The sequence below is a fragment of the Pempheris klunzingeri genome, chromosome 4 (genome assembly GCF_042242105.1).
Source record: "Pempheris klunzingeri isolate RE-2024b chromosome 4, fPemKlu1.hap1, whole genome shotgun sequence".
Classification (NCBI taxonomy): Eukaryota; Metazoa; Chordata; class Actinopteri; order Acropomatiformes; family Pempheridae; genus Pempheris; species Pempheris klunzingeri.
In genome coordinates, this window is record NC_092015.1 from 12884391 (window position 1) to 12901821 (window position 17431).

General features: G+C 41.9%; 1 protein-coding gene across 2 annotated transcripts in view; it reads left to right on the forward strand.

Moving 5' to 3' along the window:
- rsrc1 (arginine/serine-rich coiled-coil 1) overlaps window positions 1-17431 on the forward strand; it is a 112305-nt gene that overhangs the window by 8391 nt on the left and 86483 nt on the right. For both annotated transcript variants that reach the window (XM_070829630.1, XM_070829629.1), the window contains exon 4: window positions 12528-12758. In XM_070829630.1, the coding sequence (XP_070685731.1) occupies window positions 12528-12758 (231 nt within the window). The remainder of the gene's footprint in view (window positions 1-12527; window positions 12759-17431) is intronic.

Consider the following 17431-nt stretch of genomic DNA (forward strand, 5'->3'; position numbering starts at 1 on the left):
GAAGGACTCCAGCCGTGTGTGTGCGCACGCATGTGTGCGTGCAGGGGTTGAGTGATGGCCTGGTATTTATTTCGCACAGCAATTTTCCCCTGTATGAGATGAGGTGTCGTACATCTGCTCGATAGCTTTTCCTGCCTAGCACCGACATGGAGCGTGCGCAAGGTCATCCAGGCGGCTTGGGAACGGGGAGGGCTAAGGTGAGGAACTGAAGGGAGGAATGGCAGGGGGGAGGAAGGGAAGGTAGGGCGGTTGAGTGCACGAAGACAGAGATGGGGTGAGGAAAATCAGCGGCTTTATTGCGGGCGAGCAGTGTGGCCTCCCAGATTTTCATTGCACCTGGATCAGCAATTCCCTCGTCAGGTGGCGGGATGGAAATTTGTGTCTGTATTTGTGTCCAACTTATATTTATTCACACAGTCTCGAGTGTGTAGCAGGTGGTTTTGGGTGTCGCTGGCTTCATAAGGGAAACGGCCCTGAGTGTGTTTGAGGACATGACAAGTGAAATCTGGTTTCCTCAACACACCGCTAAGGGAGAGAGAACCATAAGGCATGAACGGTGGTGCTGATGGATAGGAAATAAGATGAGGAAGAATGCGAACAACCCCTAAATCCTCCTCCTTCTTTAAGTTGCATTATCTCCCTTAGTGTTCTCACAGTTTTATTGTGGTCTTAGGTTAGTCTAGAGTGTACCATACTGGAATTTAAGAGCATGCTCCTGGCTGTTTTTCATCCATCCATCCGTCTGTTATCCCATGGACTCTCAACATCTTTTCTTCTCCCCCTTCCACAGGATGACATTTAGCCCTTTCTTCCTTCTTCCCCTATTACCGGACTTGCAAAGTGTTGATTTAAACTGAAAGATGACCTGGTTTAGTTCAGCTGCGTCTTCCCTACTCCATAAAAATCAACATGCTTCCAGTCGTGAGATCTGAACGTGTTTGTTGTTGCGTTTCTCTCTTTTCCTCTCTCTCTCCGTCTTACTCTCTTTCCCTGTGTTGTCTTTTTTATTTATCTGCTGCAAAGGCCAGTCAAGCGCTGCTCGGCTTTGTTGTCAGAAACCTTTATTTACCAAAGGGAGGAATAAGTGACTGACACAGACAGCCTCTTTCATCCCCGCCTCGCCGCAAGCAGTGTTCCCCTCTACCGCCAGAGGAAACCCCCCCTCACCCCTCACTTCTGCCAAGCCGCCCTCCACCCTCCTACCCCACCCCACTTCACCGCACCCCACCATCCTGGAGGCTCACAACACACTAGCCCACTCCCCTGGGTAGCAACCTAGCTGTAGAGTCTGTACTGTGTAACACACACACACAAAATTCACCTCACAAAAGGCATCACACCAGTCGTCTCACATAGACGATCAAATGAGGGAGTTCGTCCGAAGGACCCAAACAAAGACTAATTTAACATCAAGAAGTTGTCCCTCTTCTCTTTTTATCCATCTGTTGACAAACTGGGAGTAATGACGCCCGTTACGTTCTAGCTTTCGCTGGAAAGGTAGTTTTTGTGTTTCCAGGCATCGTGAGAAGGAGGGGAAATCTCTCGGGCATCAGTTGCTTAATCAGTGCTTCAGAAATGACTCAAGCACACTGATTTGTGTTTAAATCAAGAAGTAATTTCAAAAATTGGAAAGAACATTCACACTGAGGAGTTCATCATTCTCATTAATATGGTTGTAAAGAGAAGTGATTATGTATTTCCCATAATGCACAATTTTTCTGATGTTCAGCTGAATTTGTTGTTAAAGGGAAACATCACTGCTACATTTTGAATAACACATGCAAAGAGCTTTTTCTGCAGACATTGAAGGTGTGTGAGTCGGGTCATTTGTTCATATTTCCCTAGTATGCCTACCTGTTTATTCAGATGAAGTAACTGGTAAAAACATGTAGGTTTGTAAAGGCACATACTTTAGCCCTTATTCACTATCAACATGCAGAGACTCTGAATAGTGTCTAATAAAAGTGAACAGCTTCCTCATTTCTAGTTATTTGTGTCTTTATTTTCTCTTCTTTATGTTTTTAAATGTGAAGGTGGGACGATAAAAGATTTATTTTTGACATATTTAATCAGATGGCCACTCATAATCATGTATGAGAAATAGACACAGACTTGTTTATGAGTAGCATTTAATATACTGCCTCATCGAAATAGGATGCCGAACAAAGGTCATAGATAGAATAATGACTATTTGCTAATTGAATTCAACTCTTATGTGTTTTGTTTTAATTATTGCAGTGGACATGATTCTTGCTACAGTTCAGGTTTCCCAAATGTAAAATTTATTCTTATTACAGTATAAATTCTGCGACTTTATATATGTTTTGGAATTTAACAAAAGTTAAAGAAGTTGTTTTGAAGTTTACTGCTTTAATCATTAAGAGCGCTGAGTCAATCTGTCTTTTTGAAAGCTGTGTGAATCAACGCAAATCTTTGTGATTAATTTAAGTATCATAGACCAGACTAGTTACTTTATATCTGTATACCAAAGACAAAATTTGGCTGTTTGATGACTGAAACTCAGTCATCAGTATGACACTCCCTCCGTTATTTCTTTGGTAGAGAAACACTTGCACTGTTTTGCAAATAAACCTCTATAATGCCAAAGACTAATACCATGCAATCAGCCCGCATTGTGTTCACTTTATGACAGCGAAAAGCCTCATCCGTCTGGCCAGACCAAGAGAAAGACGGAGACAGAAACCCTTTTAGCTCTGGCATAGGAAAATGAACACCAAATTTATCTCTCTCTCTCTTTCCTTCCTGCCTTCTCTCTGTCTCTCTCTCCTATTTAAGCTTCTTGAAGTTCTTCCAAATTGGGTTTTAAATGCCAATTAGGAGGTTGAATGTAGTAAAATAAAAGCAAATGCAGGCAGGATGGCCTCACCTTCTGGCTGGTTAGGCTTCAGAGAGAGCCGAGCCGGACCTTTGGCTCCCAGCGAGGCTTTGAGAGAAATATCCTGCCTAATGAACACATTAATTAGAACCATAACTATTTATAAGATGATAATTAGAAACGAAGGGAGGTAAACTGGGCTTTTCCTGCAATTAATGGAGGATTAATTACGGGAGCTAATGAAGTGGATTTTTGAAACGCGTGGAGGTGAAGTACAGAGATGTGCAGCTCGCTTTGTGATCACTGGCATAATTATTTTCTCCAGTGCCAAAGCGTTTGAGGCCCTGGTCCTCGCCGGCTCAGGCCGGCTAATAAGCATCATTGCATCGTTATATATGCACTTAAAAAGACTTGCCACTGAAATGACTGTCTAATTATTTCTAATTGGCAGGCCCTGTGTGTTGTCATTGAGCTGTTTGGTGCTGCAGCGGAGCCCTGGGTCTAATAACGCTCTGGGCGGAGAAGGAGGGGGTGAGAGAGATAGAGAGAGACAGTGGAACACAGAGAGAGGGAGAGAGAGAGGGAGTAAAGGGGAGGGGTGAGGGGCTCTACCAGTTGCCTGCTGCTCATAGCCGGACCTGCACATTGCCCCCCTGTGCCACTCGCACAGCAGGGCAGCAGGTCCTAGAATGATGCCCGGTGCACTCAGAGGTCACCTTGCCAAGTAGCCGCTTAGCAAAGTTTTATTTTATCTGCGCTTATTTTTCCTCCTTTTAATTAACAGCGTCTGCTCTTAATTTATGCACAGATAAACGCCACCGTCTGTCCACATTTCTTCTTTTCACTCTTAAACATGCTACACACACACACACACACACAAAGGGAGGGAGGTATGTTTATGTGCTGCTTGTGATTCAGTGGCCAGGTTTTGAGCCAGTCCGCAGAGACCCTTGCTAAGAGAGCATGCATGGACAAACCTCAGTCAGGCGTGTTTACCTTGTACTCTAGTTATGCTCTGGCTCAAACCATATGGACACCATCATTGTCTGGGAATCAGAGGACGCTTGTGTAGACTCATAGTTACAATATGCTGGCGCAGTCATATTCAGATTAATATTTAGTGCTGATTTTTTTAGCACACATTTATCAATGGGGTTTTAAGTACAAATAATTGTCTGCATGTTTACAATAGATTTATAGTCATTGTTTGAGGCATTGATCTTCATTTAGCCAGTGTCATATTCACATGTAAGGCCTTGCATGTTTGAGAGTGAGTGTGTCACGATAGTGTGTGAATGATGGCCTAGGATTATGTGTGTGAGCACCTCACTTAACTCGTCCTAAGCGGAGCCATGTGTGTTGTCCTGCCAAAAAACACTCCGTCTCTCCCTCTCCCTCCTGGACAACTTGAGAGCAAATTGCCAGCTAATGGAACCACTGCCTGCACTTGTCAGTTCACTTTGGACAAGCAAAGAAACCACACAAACACGCACACACTGATACACGCACACACAAGCATGTGGTTTCACTCACACGTTTAGTAATTTATTTGTGGAAAAAGAAGAGAAAAATGAGGGAGAATGGCAGAGAAATGAAACCAGGATCATGTGCGCCTTGACTGAAACCTTGACAATCTTTTTGAAAGTAATGAAACACTTTCTCAGCATGCGCACAAGTTTTTCTATTTGAAATTTGTCTTCTTTTTTTGTTCTGTCTATCCATTCGGGTTTTGGCAGAGTCGAGGACATGAGGAGGAAGTGGAGATAGATGGATCGCCCAAAGGATACGTGGCCAACTGTCGTGTGATTGGCTGAACAAAGAGCAGTACACTTCTGTGACTGGTTGAACAGAGAACTCGACGTAGTGATTTTGGCTTGAAATCAAAGCAGGAAAAATGTAATTATTTTAAATGCAGTCAACAGTTTTGTCGGAGTGGAAGCTTGCCAGATTTCTCTGTAAACTCTGTGGGATATTGACACTCAGAAAAAGTGGGATAACAAAGTGTGCAGCCTGTCTCTCATGTACAATTGCAGATGTGTAATGAATGGCATCTATGCCATCACTGTAGCACATGTCATCATTTGGATCCTGCTTTCAAGGGCGCACAACAAATCAAATGAGTCTTTCGAGTCTTTCAATTGAACATTTAATGAGTAGACCATTCTGACTAAAGATTAACATGGTTCAGATTTCATGAAATACATAAAAAAAATATAAAGATAAATAAATGAATAATGAATATTAACAATAGAAATTAGATCGGCTGGATTCAGTGATAATTTTCTTCAATGTTAAGAAAAAAATGTTAAGTTGTTAAAGCTTTATGCAACTACAAATATATTGTGCCAATCATCTCATAACAACTTATCTTTGCAGAGTTTTTCCTTCCATTTGTCAGAGAAAGGTGGCAAACAGTGACAAAGGTCGATATGCCTACAAGTGTGTTGCAGCATTGCTGTGGTTCACAAAAATCACCCTACGAGGATAAAATCTGCCGCCTTTATTGGCTACTTCTGTGTTTGGGACATGTAGACTACGAGAAGTGACAGATGTTGTGGAGGGGCTTTTTTTTTTTTTTTCCTCTGAGGGTGGAGTGTTTTCTCCTTATATTCATTTCTTGATCTCTCTTTCTGTGTTCGCCTCTCTCTCTCTCTCTATTTCTCCTTGTTCAATCTTGACAGCAGTTCATAAAAAAATGATTTTTAGAAACTTCTTTATGAGACAAGCCTCTGTTCTGTCAGAAGACAACTTTATGTTATTCCACTGAAGAGGGGAAACTAATAGTGCTGTGTTTTTTACAGGGCACTATTCCAGTTGTGTCTTGGGTGTTTAATTAAGTGTAGTTTCCCTTTAGTAGTGGAATGTGTGTCTGCTTTTTGTCGGCCCGTTCCTCAGTGCCTTTTACAGTCCACCCACATGGTTTGTCTCAGCGTTTATGATTTTTCTTATACCAGAGTTGTGAGGTTCCTAAATCACTTAAGCACACGGGGCCGGGCAGTCCACATTTAAACAATAAAAGGCTGTTATGCTAAGGGTCCTCAGATCTCCTACCACTTCATAAATACATGCGTATAAAAGGCAGAAAAATACATCTTCGCTGACCAGAGAGAGAGGGAGAGCGAGCGTCTGAGAGCACACCTGCTAATTGGAGCCAGCTTGATGTGAAGCACGGCTGTCTGCTCTGTCTTCTCCATAAGTCCCAATCGTTTTTTCTTTTCTTTTTCATTTTCCCCCCTTTTTACCCTGGTTGTTTTCAAATCCCCAACTTTTTTAACCTTTCTTTATCTTATCGCTACTTCTCCCTCTATAGTCTCCCGCTGTCCTTCACCTACTGTCTCCCTTTGTCTAGACTGCGCTCCTTCTCCTCTTCATCTTCTGTCCCTCCGCTTTTTCATCCCTCCCTGCTTTCCACCCTCTTACAGATGGAGGCAATGACAACCAAAACAACTCTCTCCTAACTCGGCGTAACTAATTGTTCCGGGCCGTGATGGATGGAAGGAAGGAAAAAGTGGGTTTCAATTGCGTGAGTGGCTGCGAGCGAGTTGGCAAGTTAGCACCTAGTCTAAGTGTGACCTCCACTTGACCTTGTGTCTGGGCTGAGTGGCTGAGCCAGGGCCCCCCTCGGCTCCAGCTGCTAATGGGTGTCATGTCGAGCTGCGGCTGCACAGAGGTCAGAGGTCGCCGGTGCACACCAGACGGCCAAGTTTAGGATTGCGATGAGGAGGCTGAGTGACAGTGGGCATATGTGCCAACGAAGACGCCGGGTAATCAACACATGTGCATGCAGCGACGCACACACACACACAGCACTGCACACATGCACATGGAAACCACATCTTGCTGCAGAAAGTCATCTTTTCCCTCATCGTTGGCTGGCCGTTGTAGGTTCATATAGATCTGAGGGGTCTTTGAAGGCCTTTGAACTCTGCTAAATGACTTGACCTTGTGGCTTGTGGCTGTAACCGTGTGTTTGGGAGGGTATGGGGGGTAGTGAGTGGGTGGCCTGCATGTGGTCTCATTTCTGCTTCACAGCATAGCAGGGCATTGCAGACGTTTGTGTTGACGACTGCTAAATTAAAAGCAAACTGAAGATAATGACAAATCTAAACATTGCTTTTATGAAGCAGAGGGGGACGAAGAAAAAAACATTTCTGTGAATCTTTCATGCTCTGTCTTTGCTGTGTTAATTGTGCTCACAATCAGCTACTTTGCAGTGATTCCTCGCGTGTTATTTAGTGTGTGCGTGCATTTATGTTTCTGTGTGGGTGTGCATGGTGGATGACTGTGAGTGTGTGTGTGTGTGTGTGTGTGTGTGCATGCGCTGTGAACCGAGGGAACAGATAATGTGGCTGCTTGGAAGGAGGAAGCAGCTTGGGAAATGATTTCAACAGCTCTCATAATTAGAGGAATATCATAAATTAAACTTGTGTCTGCCGTTGCGTTTGAAGAGCACTCAAAAGTAATAAATTCTGGATGGTTAACATATTTGCATTCCATTCAGCAGGCAGCGTCAGGCAGGAACAGCTGTTTTCCACGTCTTTTGGCAGCAGGAAATGCACATTGCTCACTCAAGGTGCTTTTAGACACATTGAAATGGCAGAAAAAAGAAAAGTGACTTTTAACTTGAACATGAAGCTGCTGCTGTGTGCTCTGTCACTGGAAATAACTCGGCGGGGAACAGCGCATTAATGAAGTTCTTCAAATATGGATCTTCTCACTTTCAATAGGCCCGTTTCTTTTTCAATCTGTCTGTTGCTTGGAAAAGTCGACTGGCAAGCTTTTTTGTAGTCTTTGTGGGTGTTGGTGTGTGTGTGTGTGTGTGTGTGTGTGTGTGTGTGTGTGTGTGTGTGTGTGTGTGTGTGTGTGTGTGTGTGTGTGTGTGTGTGTGTGTGTGTGTGTGTGTGTGTGTGTGTGTGTGTGTGTGTGTGTGTGTGTGTGTGTGTGTGTGTGTGTGTGTGGCTGGAGAATACTCAAATCTAAGGTTTTACTTGATAAGTCTGTAGCAGTGGAGCGGGTTGGTTAAGGCGGTCTAGTAAAATACAATGTAGATGCAAAGAATGAATAACAAAGATTTAGAACAAATTTTCAGGTGCCACCTCAGTAGTTTGAAAAACATTTGAACTAGAACAAGTTGATCAGAAACCTGCTATGATTTCTCAGTGTATTTGTCTAGTCCAGTTTAGGCCAGATAAGACCATGTACACTTTTTTACATTATATATTTGTACCAAACCTATCAAGTCTAACCACCGTTACACAATTGGTATTGTTTAAAGGCACATTGTGATTTGAATTATTGGGATTTTAGTTACCATCAATAGTTGGTGGATCAGTCCACTGCCACCTTTGGGCTAGCCTTTGTTAAACTAGCTTTTGTTGTCCATTTTTGTACTTTTTCATAGACATTTCTCTCTCTGATCTTTCTTAAAAGCTAAAACATGATACTGTGATTTTCTCTCCATATTTTAAGCTTAATGGGTCTCTACCGCTGGTACCTGCTTGTGGAGGCAGACTACCTCATCATTTTATAAATGTTAGATAATGATGGGGATAATGTGCCCAAAAAACTTGTAGTAGTTAACAGAATCATTTTGTTACATCTTTCTTAAACTGACAAAGTTCAGATGTGCAATGAAGTGCGGTGGCACAGAAGCTGGCCTAGAGGCTAGCTTAGAAGTGGAGCACAACTTTAGTTTGTGCAGATAAACATTGATCAAACTAATGCGTATAATCTTAAATTGGAATTGTTTGACTGAACAATTTGCATCTTACCGTCATTTTAACAGTCATTTTTATTCCTTGTCATTAATGCAGTCTCTAGCCAGGAAATCGAGATGGCCATTTTTACACATCATAGCATAACTGTATGCCTAAGTCGCAATATAACTCTTCTCTGTTGGTAAGACGGACTCTGGTCAGACAGGGGTCACTGTCGCCAGCGTCCACTGTAATGCAATAGGGTTAAAGTTACACAGCCATTAATCACTGCTGCACCACACTGGCCTAATGGACAGGGACGCTGCCTGGGGCATCACTGAGAACATCACTTACTGTGTTCCCAGCAGTTATGTTGGGTTTTTTTTTTCTGCCACGGGACAAATATAATACGGACACAAACTTTGTTTTGTCTTCCTAACAGAGGATGGTGTTTGGGAGAAACGCAGAAACAATATGAATGTCCGTCACTGCTGCTCGAATAGGGGGAAGATAAAGTTAAAGGAACAGTGAGGATGATTGGTCTTTTTGTGTGTTTGTGTGTGTGTTCATGTGTTCCCCGTCCCTACACTGCGTAGTATGAATAATGATTTAACCGGGGTCAGATTCCATTGGAGACGTTAACCTGTATCTGACACTAGTGGTATCGCGTAGCTGCCATTAATGTCCAATTTTCAATGAAAACAGAAATAGAATACAGACTGATAAGGGTAACACACCATCCAGCTTCACACCCGACCGCATAATTACCCCAATGGGCTGTGGTGAGGGATCATATCCTGGCGCGCACCGGGGGGTCAGTGGCGATAAGCTTCAGCCGAGCTCCCAACATGCCGCATAATTACTCTATTGATAATTCACCAGGAAAATGGTCCCAGCCAATTGCAGAGCTCCGATTTAATGGATTGGACGGTGAAACGAGGGAGGAATGGAGGAAGGAGGCTGTGAGGGGGCAGCGCGTGTGTGTGGGGGGGGTTTACGTGGGGGCAACCAGCAAGGGCCTTTTATTAGAAATGAAAATATGTTTAGGCCATAGGGAGACCCATTTTCCCTGGAGATAATAAGGCCAATAAAATGTAAAGCAGGGGAAGGGCTTGGCATGGGGTCCAACTGTGGCTGTTTATCTGTGTGTGTCCTGCATTAGCCCATTTATCCCCAGCCTCAAATTAGCTAATCATTCTCCAAGGGGAAGGACTTGGTCAGGAAATTGACATTTAGCAGCATAGGCTCACTCTATTAACTACAGTAAATTTAATTTGCTGCACACCCCAGAAGTGGGCTGTTTTCTTTGCCATCAGAGGGGGGAAAGGGAGAGGGAGACAGAGACAGAGAAAGAGAGAGATTGTGTTTATTGCATCTGCTGCTTCTGGCCACAATTTGCTTGGCTGTAAATATAAGACTTAGGCTTGGAACACTGCAACTCTGTTGTATTTCCCCTCATGTACTGTTGATTACAAACATACGCAGGCATTGTCAACACATAGATTCACTCATTCCAGGGTCTGTTTGGGCCATTGATGGATTATCTCGTCTGGAGACTCTAAACTCCAAAAAATGCCAATGTTTTCCTTTTCCTTTTTTTTCCCATTAGCTGTGATTCCCCGACTAGCCTTATCGTAGCTCCAGTAAGCACTGCATCTAACTTGCTAACTCAAATGTGCTATGACTGATGACTGGTTTCACCTCTGTTTCTGAGTCAGGTTTTTTAATAGTGATAATTTTTGATAATGCTTTAGTATCTGTTCTAAAGAATGCAATGAGACTCGCTTTATCAATTAGACCATCCTGCCACTATTTCCATCAGAGATTGATTGCTTTAGTCAATTTTCAAGCAAAAACGTTTGCTGGTTAAAGTTTCTTCAATGTAATGACTTGTTGTTGTGACTGAATATTTTGGGGTTTTGGATTGTTGGTGGAACAAAACAAGCAATTTTAATTCATAATATTGGGCTTTGGGAAACTACAGCAGGCATTTTTCTTCTTTCTTTTTTTTTTTTTTTTACTATTGTCCCGAAATGATTAGTTTTAGTAATTGACAGATTAATCAATAATTAAATGTATTAGTTGAGGGACTAGTAACCTTCTTAGATGTAAGAATATGACTTTTTTTTCCTGTCCTCTGTGACACTTAGTTTGCCACAAAAATGGGACATTCGAAGATGCCACCTTGGGAAACTGACATTTTTCACAATTTTCGATGGATGAATAATCATGAAAAATAATGTCAGTAATCATAAGTTGTATCCCTCAGTCTCATACTTGACTGGAAAAATAGATTAAGTGAACATGAAACTAAACTTTCTGAGTTGAAGCTAACTCAAATATTTCATTATGTGCTAAATCTATGGTGATGTTTTAATGTTATTGGTCAGTGTGTGACCTTTGCATATGAAATATATTTAATCACTGCAGATTCACGTCTGTTGAACTTCAAATAGTAGCTTTTTTTTCCTTTTTCAAAGAGAATATCTCTTTTCGAGACCGTGAACTAGTGTAGCTCCTCTCCAGTGATCAGGATCGGCCCAGCCTAATTGATTGCAACAGTTGTCAGAGTGTTGTCTGTTAGGATGGTGACAGGCGTCTGAAGAAAATGATTAGTTTTCTGTCGGGAGAGAGACAGCTCTGGATGTCCCAAACTGCAAACTAATAAAGGGGGGAAAGCAATAAAGCTCGTGGACAGCAGGTTTGACTGTTTTTATAGACAAATCAATAAAATGATAGATGATGGAAAATAACGGCATCTCCGCTGCCGATTTCTACTGGAGTTCCAAATCACCCTCCTTCCCACACATACACACACACCTGCATGTTCACTGACACAGGACGCATGCTCTCTCACACACACACACACACACACACACACACACACACACACACACACACACACACACACACACACACACACACACACACACACTAATATGTTCTGGGGTTTTGTCTGCATTAATGGAGACGTGTGCAGTGACACATAAATAAGTGGATATGCTTTGGTAATTTGTGTCCCTTTGTGTATGGCACCATATTGAGGCATGACTTACACTTTCAATTCTCTGCTGCTGTTTAAATGATGTGTTTTGTGGGTGTGCGTGTGCGTATGTTTGTGTGTCATAACTAAGAGAGTAAATCTCTCGCTGTAAATCTTTTTGCGACCAGTGGGCCAATGTCAGGATCAATACGGAGGACAGGCCTTCCTCTGAGCCCGCCTCTAATTGGCTCTATTTCTACAGTGTCTGTGTATGCGTGGTTGTGTGTGCGCGCGCACGTGTGTGTGTCACCGTGTATGTGATTGTATATAACTGTATTATAAGGTCCAATGAAGAATGAATTGATCCAATCCAGATTTTTTTTTCAAAGTTTTGTTAAAGATGCAGAAGTTTCATTCTTTCTACGTGTTAATGCAAAGTCACCATTTCCACAAAGTAGGTCTCGCATCGAGCTGAGTGTCATTTACAGTAGATTTTATAGATTGAAGTGTTGATTTCAGTTCTTGTGGATTCAGGTTTTGAAATCCTGTTTTGAAATGCGGTAAAAGTTTGCTGCTTTAACTGAACTCATGCTTTTACTTAAGTTCTATGTATAAGCATTAGCTGATTCTTGAGCATTGTAGAGGAGCCATCGCTTTTTTTTCAGCATGCAGTGAACCAAATCACCTGTACTCCTATCATTGTTGCCACACACATGCATAAATGACAGCTAAGTGAAACATTCTCAGCCACATTTGCTGGGAATGATCGTAAGGTACTCTTGGAAATAGAGACAATAATTAAGTGAAAGGAAGTAGACAAGGCAGCACGGGAGAAAATCGATATATCTTTAAATTATAAGATTTAGAACACTTAGACTCACTTGTGGAAAAACTACCAGCATCTCAATTCTTATTCACTGAGGAAAAAAAAGAAAAATAAACACTAATTTGTTGAATTATTAGTAGTTTATCTGCTGTAATACAATTTGTTGTAACCTTTGATCTCTTTCAGGTCTCATTCTCGACACCGGCGGTCTCGCAGTAAGAGCAGCAGCCGCACCCGGCGAGCGAGCCGCAAAAGGAGCAGCAGCCATAGTCGACGGAGGAGCCACAGCAGAGACCGGGACCGGAGCCGTCGCAAGGGCCGCGACCGCGAGAGGGACAGAGAGCGGGAGGACAGAGGAAGAGACAGAGACAAGGACAGAGAGAAGGACAAGAGTAAAGACAAGGCAGAGAAAAAGGGGTAAGTGATGAGTGACTTTGTATATGCGAGCGTACACAAACGCACCAAACAAGTGTTGGGCTGGCCCAGCTCAATCTAAACGGTAGGCACCACAGGGGAACAGTATAATAGAGACTTAAATGTGGAGCTCATTCTCAGCCCCTCCATCTGTCCATCCATCGCTTTATCCTTCAATCCATCAGTCCATCATTCCTTTTTTTCCGCTTCATCTCCCCTTGCAATCCAGCGCTAGGCCACACCAGCCTTGTAATGTGATATAATTCCCTCTTGTAAGAGAAGATGTCATGGAGATATAAAAATAGATGGTGGGAAGGAGTGCTGCAGAACGTTTTGGTCACCAGATGATGTCTGATGTCTTTAACTCCACTTTTCACCTTCTTTTCACCCAGCTGCAATAATCTTAGAAACATAACAAGATCATATGCATCTCTAATGTCTTTGGTGCTTATACCAAGGAAAAAACAATACATGAGAGCTCCTTGCTAAGGTGAGAAATGCTGGCAAATGACGTTATCACTTACAAGCTTATGTCTTCCAAAGGCTGCAATACACACTGGAAACATGTTTAGAGTAGTGGGCCTTTAAACAGTGGTGCACTCCACTACAGACCTAACTACCTTAGAGGCATCTCTTTGTCTCCGCTGGAAGAGCACCCTCAGTCCCTCCCTATTGCAGCGTGCTGTAATGTGATTGGAGGCCACCGTAATATGACTGGTACCCAGTTGTTGTCTGTCATTTTGAATGGCACAGATGTGTGTATCAAACTATGGATCCCATGAGTGATAGCGACCAGCTGCTGTGCTGCATGTCGAGTTAAGAGACTTCAGCTCCCCCAGGTAAACTGTATCAAAACTGGTGGTACAGTCTTTGTTTTGCCCTTGTCCTTTTAAGAGTTAGCTTGAAGTACATAGATTGAAAAGTGTGTATTAAATATAATGATTAATTTGTGATATTTTTTTATGCTAACACACATCAAAGTTAGTCCAGGTAATGATTAAGCTGCTATTTGGTTCTTTAAACTCAGGAATGCTTTGAATACTTGCACATAAACTTGTCAGAGAAAACATTTTAAGGCGGTATTTTCTAGGCTTTTCATTGGATGGACTTACAGGAATGTGCAGTAATAGCCAAATGGCAATTTATGATTTTACGACTGTTTGATCTCACTGAAGATGATCTCCATTCCTCAGATGTATTCTTGATGCAACAGTGCAATCAGATGATGAAACCTATCACTGCGATGGTCGTAAGACAAAAATGCAGCATATCTGAGAACATTTTCTTAAACTTTGCTTGTGCACCACTGTCAAACTGGCACTCAAACTTTTTTTTGTAAATTTGTGTGTGTGCTGTATCTCATTAAGTAAAGTAAATGCTAATTGTTGAGAAAATGTATCTTTAACAGTTAATCTTAACTAAGATTTTTTTAAAACACAACTCATTTTATGTATTTGGCATAGTACTATACTGTACATAGGTATAACTGAGGAAAACGTGCAAGATTTAAAAATAAGAATTAACAAAAAAGACCTATCCTTTAGTGCAGTGTCCATATATTTACCATTGCTTCATTGGTCATTGACAAACAACTCGGGGCTCAAGATTTCTCTGTGTGAACAGAATGCAGAGGTTTGATTTTAAAGGGAAAGTGCTCAGTTTATTTGAAGCTATTACATATTGCCTTTCTTAGATCAGTATCAGGAAAACAAATAAAGCTAACAGTGAAATGTAAGGCCAGCAGACTATATCTGTTTTCATATTAAGGCTTCAATATCCTTCAGTATCGATAGGAATCTCTTCCTTTATCTCTGACCCCGCTTTAGCTTGTCTGCGTGCACGTGTGTGTGCTCACGTACGTAGTAAGTTTGTTGGTTTGTGTGCCCGCGTGCGTGCATGTGTTTCCACCTGTGGCAGCGTTAATATATTTCAAACTGGCTGTCCTCCTATCTGGCCTTCCAATTTACTTAAACCCATGGAGGTATGATGTTGGAATAATTTTGAATAAACTATGTGGTGCTGACCCGCTATTATACCAGGAGACATATGTATGTGTGTATATATACTGGAGATGGTCACTTCACTGTGTTCTAGATGTACCTTACTTCTTCTCAAGGAAAATGCAAACAAGCACTAGTCAAAAAGTTGTTGCATGCATGACTGCATTGCATGACTTTCTTCTGTAATTCAAAATGTATCAGTTAGAGAAAGAAATACAGTAGGTGTAGGTGAAGGGTTTGTTGTTTTGGTTGTAGCTTTTAATTTTAACATGAATTGTACATTCAGTATTAGGTTACCACTAATGACACTACTACAGGAAGTCAAAGTTATGTTATGTATTAAAAGTACACTACATTGCAGTGTGTGGCATTTAATTTTGAATTGATGCACATTTTTGACATGAGGAAATTAACGAATGAGATATTTTTTCCGTTTTATTATAACTTTAATTGTCTCTATCCCCACACTTGCAGTAAAATTCAAATTAAGGTGGTCTACCTGTGGACCCTGATATCATGTTATCAACGTCCAAACGCTGCCTGACATGGATGTTCCTGTTATTCCCCAGACGCTCCCACAAGAGTTTAGATGCCTGACAAGCCTTCCTTTAGCAGAAGAAAGGCAGAAGCAGAGATATGTTTCAGGAATATGTAAAACAGGGCTTTCTGCACTATATCCTGTCTATGACAAGCCACTTCTTTTTCCTCTGTCTCTTCCATTCTTCCTCTGCTCTTAATGGTGATGGGGGTAGGGTCTTTATGTAAGCCACTGATCCTCACCACTTCCACACAAACACACGCATTCATACACTGTGACACCCCAACCTCGTTTACATCCATGTTTCCTTGCTGGCTGGTGGGAGAGGAGTGAAGCAGTGTGATGTTGATGGCGGGGCGGGGTGGAGAAGAGGCTCAGGAGCTTTATAGTGTCTGTCAGGATGAAAGAGGGGCCCCTCAGAGCGGCACCCTGACACTGACTCTGTGTGTGTGGTGTTGTCGTCATTAAACATTTAACACTCCTCTAGTATGACAGCAGGCAACTTGGTGCTCCAGCGGCATGTTTTCATGCAAAATTTATTGAAAAAGACGAGCTGTTGTTAAGAGATCTTGTTGCCTTTCACCAGTGGCAAAGGGTAAGTGGGTGATTGTAGGAATCTCTGCGTTTGTGTGTGTGTGTGTGTGTGTGTGTGTGTGTGTGTGTGTGTGTGTGTGTGTGTTTACCCAGACTAGTGTACAGGGTCAGCAGGTCAGCTTTGCTCTGTGTAATCCTCTCGCTTTGTATTTACAGAGAAAACATAAGAGCTTTCTTTAAGAATTTAACCAGCTCTAAAACTGTTTGTTTTTTTTTCTTTATTGATAGTTTTCTGAAGAAGAAGGCTTACTTGCATGTCTTGTATTGTTGTTTATTCTTAAGCTAAATATACAACCTTTTTTTGTCTGACATACCCCGTCAAGCGCTAGTAGATGTGCGCAAGTACCTTCAGCAACACCCCCCACATGCTTCGAATATATTCAATTAAATTGATATCAAACTGTTTACTGTAAATGTTATTTAATGCTACTATTTATGCAAAACTGGATGTTGCTACAACATTTTAGTCCCTAAACATTTTCATTCATACTGTCAGTAGAAGAAACGTGACTCTTTGACCATTTGTTTATGTATTTAAAAAAAATAATAATAATAATCATTATCCATTCCATACTCCATTATCTATACCGCTTATTCTTAAGGGTCACGAGGGGCTGGGGCCAATCCCAGACGACATTTGGCAAGAGGCGGGGTTCCCCGTGGACTGGTCTCCAGTTAATCACAGGAGAGACACCTTCGGGTGATTTAGAGTCACCAATTAACCTAACCTGCATGCTAGGCTAAGGAAGCGGGAGTACACGGAGAAAACTCACGTGAGCACGGGGAGAACATGCAGACTTGAACCTGGAACCTTCTTGCTGTGAGGCAACAGCACTAACGACCGCACTATTTTATACATATTTCATTTCATTTTATCTCTCATTTGTCTGTCTGTCTCTCTGTCTGTCCACATATTTCTTTTTTAATTAGCTGAGCTATTCATCAATCTTCTCATGTACCCTTGGGATTCACTGAAAAATACCTTGGACAAATGACAAAGATTAACAAAATCCTGTTGTCCTCAAAAACATTTATGGCAGTATAGTGCACTAATGAACTCATCTGCACACAACTTTGCTTTGATTCTCAGTCTGCATGCAAGTGCTCCTGATACTTTCTATTAACTCCTTGCGGCTCGAGTCAGGTCAGGTGTCTTTATATTAATGTTATTTTGACAGTGTTTTTTCCCTCTAAATCAGTGGAGGAGAAACAAACAGTGTGTCATGTTAACAAGTGCACATCTGCCCCAGGCAGAGAATTGACAGAAGTATAATTTGAATGTAACAGCGTTCTTCACCCGATGTTCTGACCCAATTCCCACCTGTAATTAATGAGCAGAAATGGAGAATCTACTGTTAACAGATGGCAGTTTCTCCGCAGAATGTGACAGGTTTTTAAAAACCTTTTTTTAATTAAAAGTCAGCGTTTTAAAGGGTTTTGGCATCATTAAGTGCTGCAGAGGTTCAGGCTTTGATCAGGCTTGAAGGAATTTGGTTAGAGTATGGATGGAGTACAGTCAGGGCCTAGCTTTTTTGGGTTCTCTC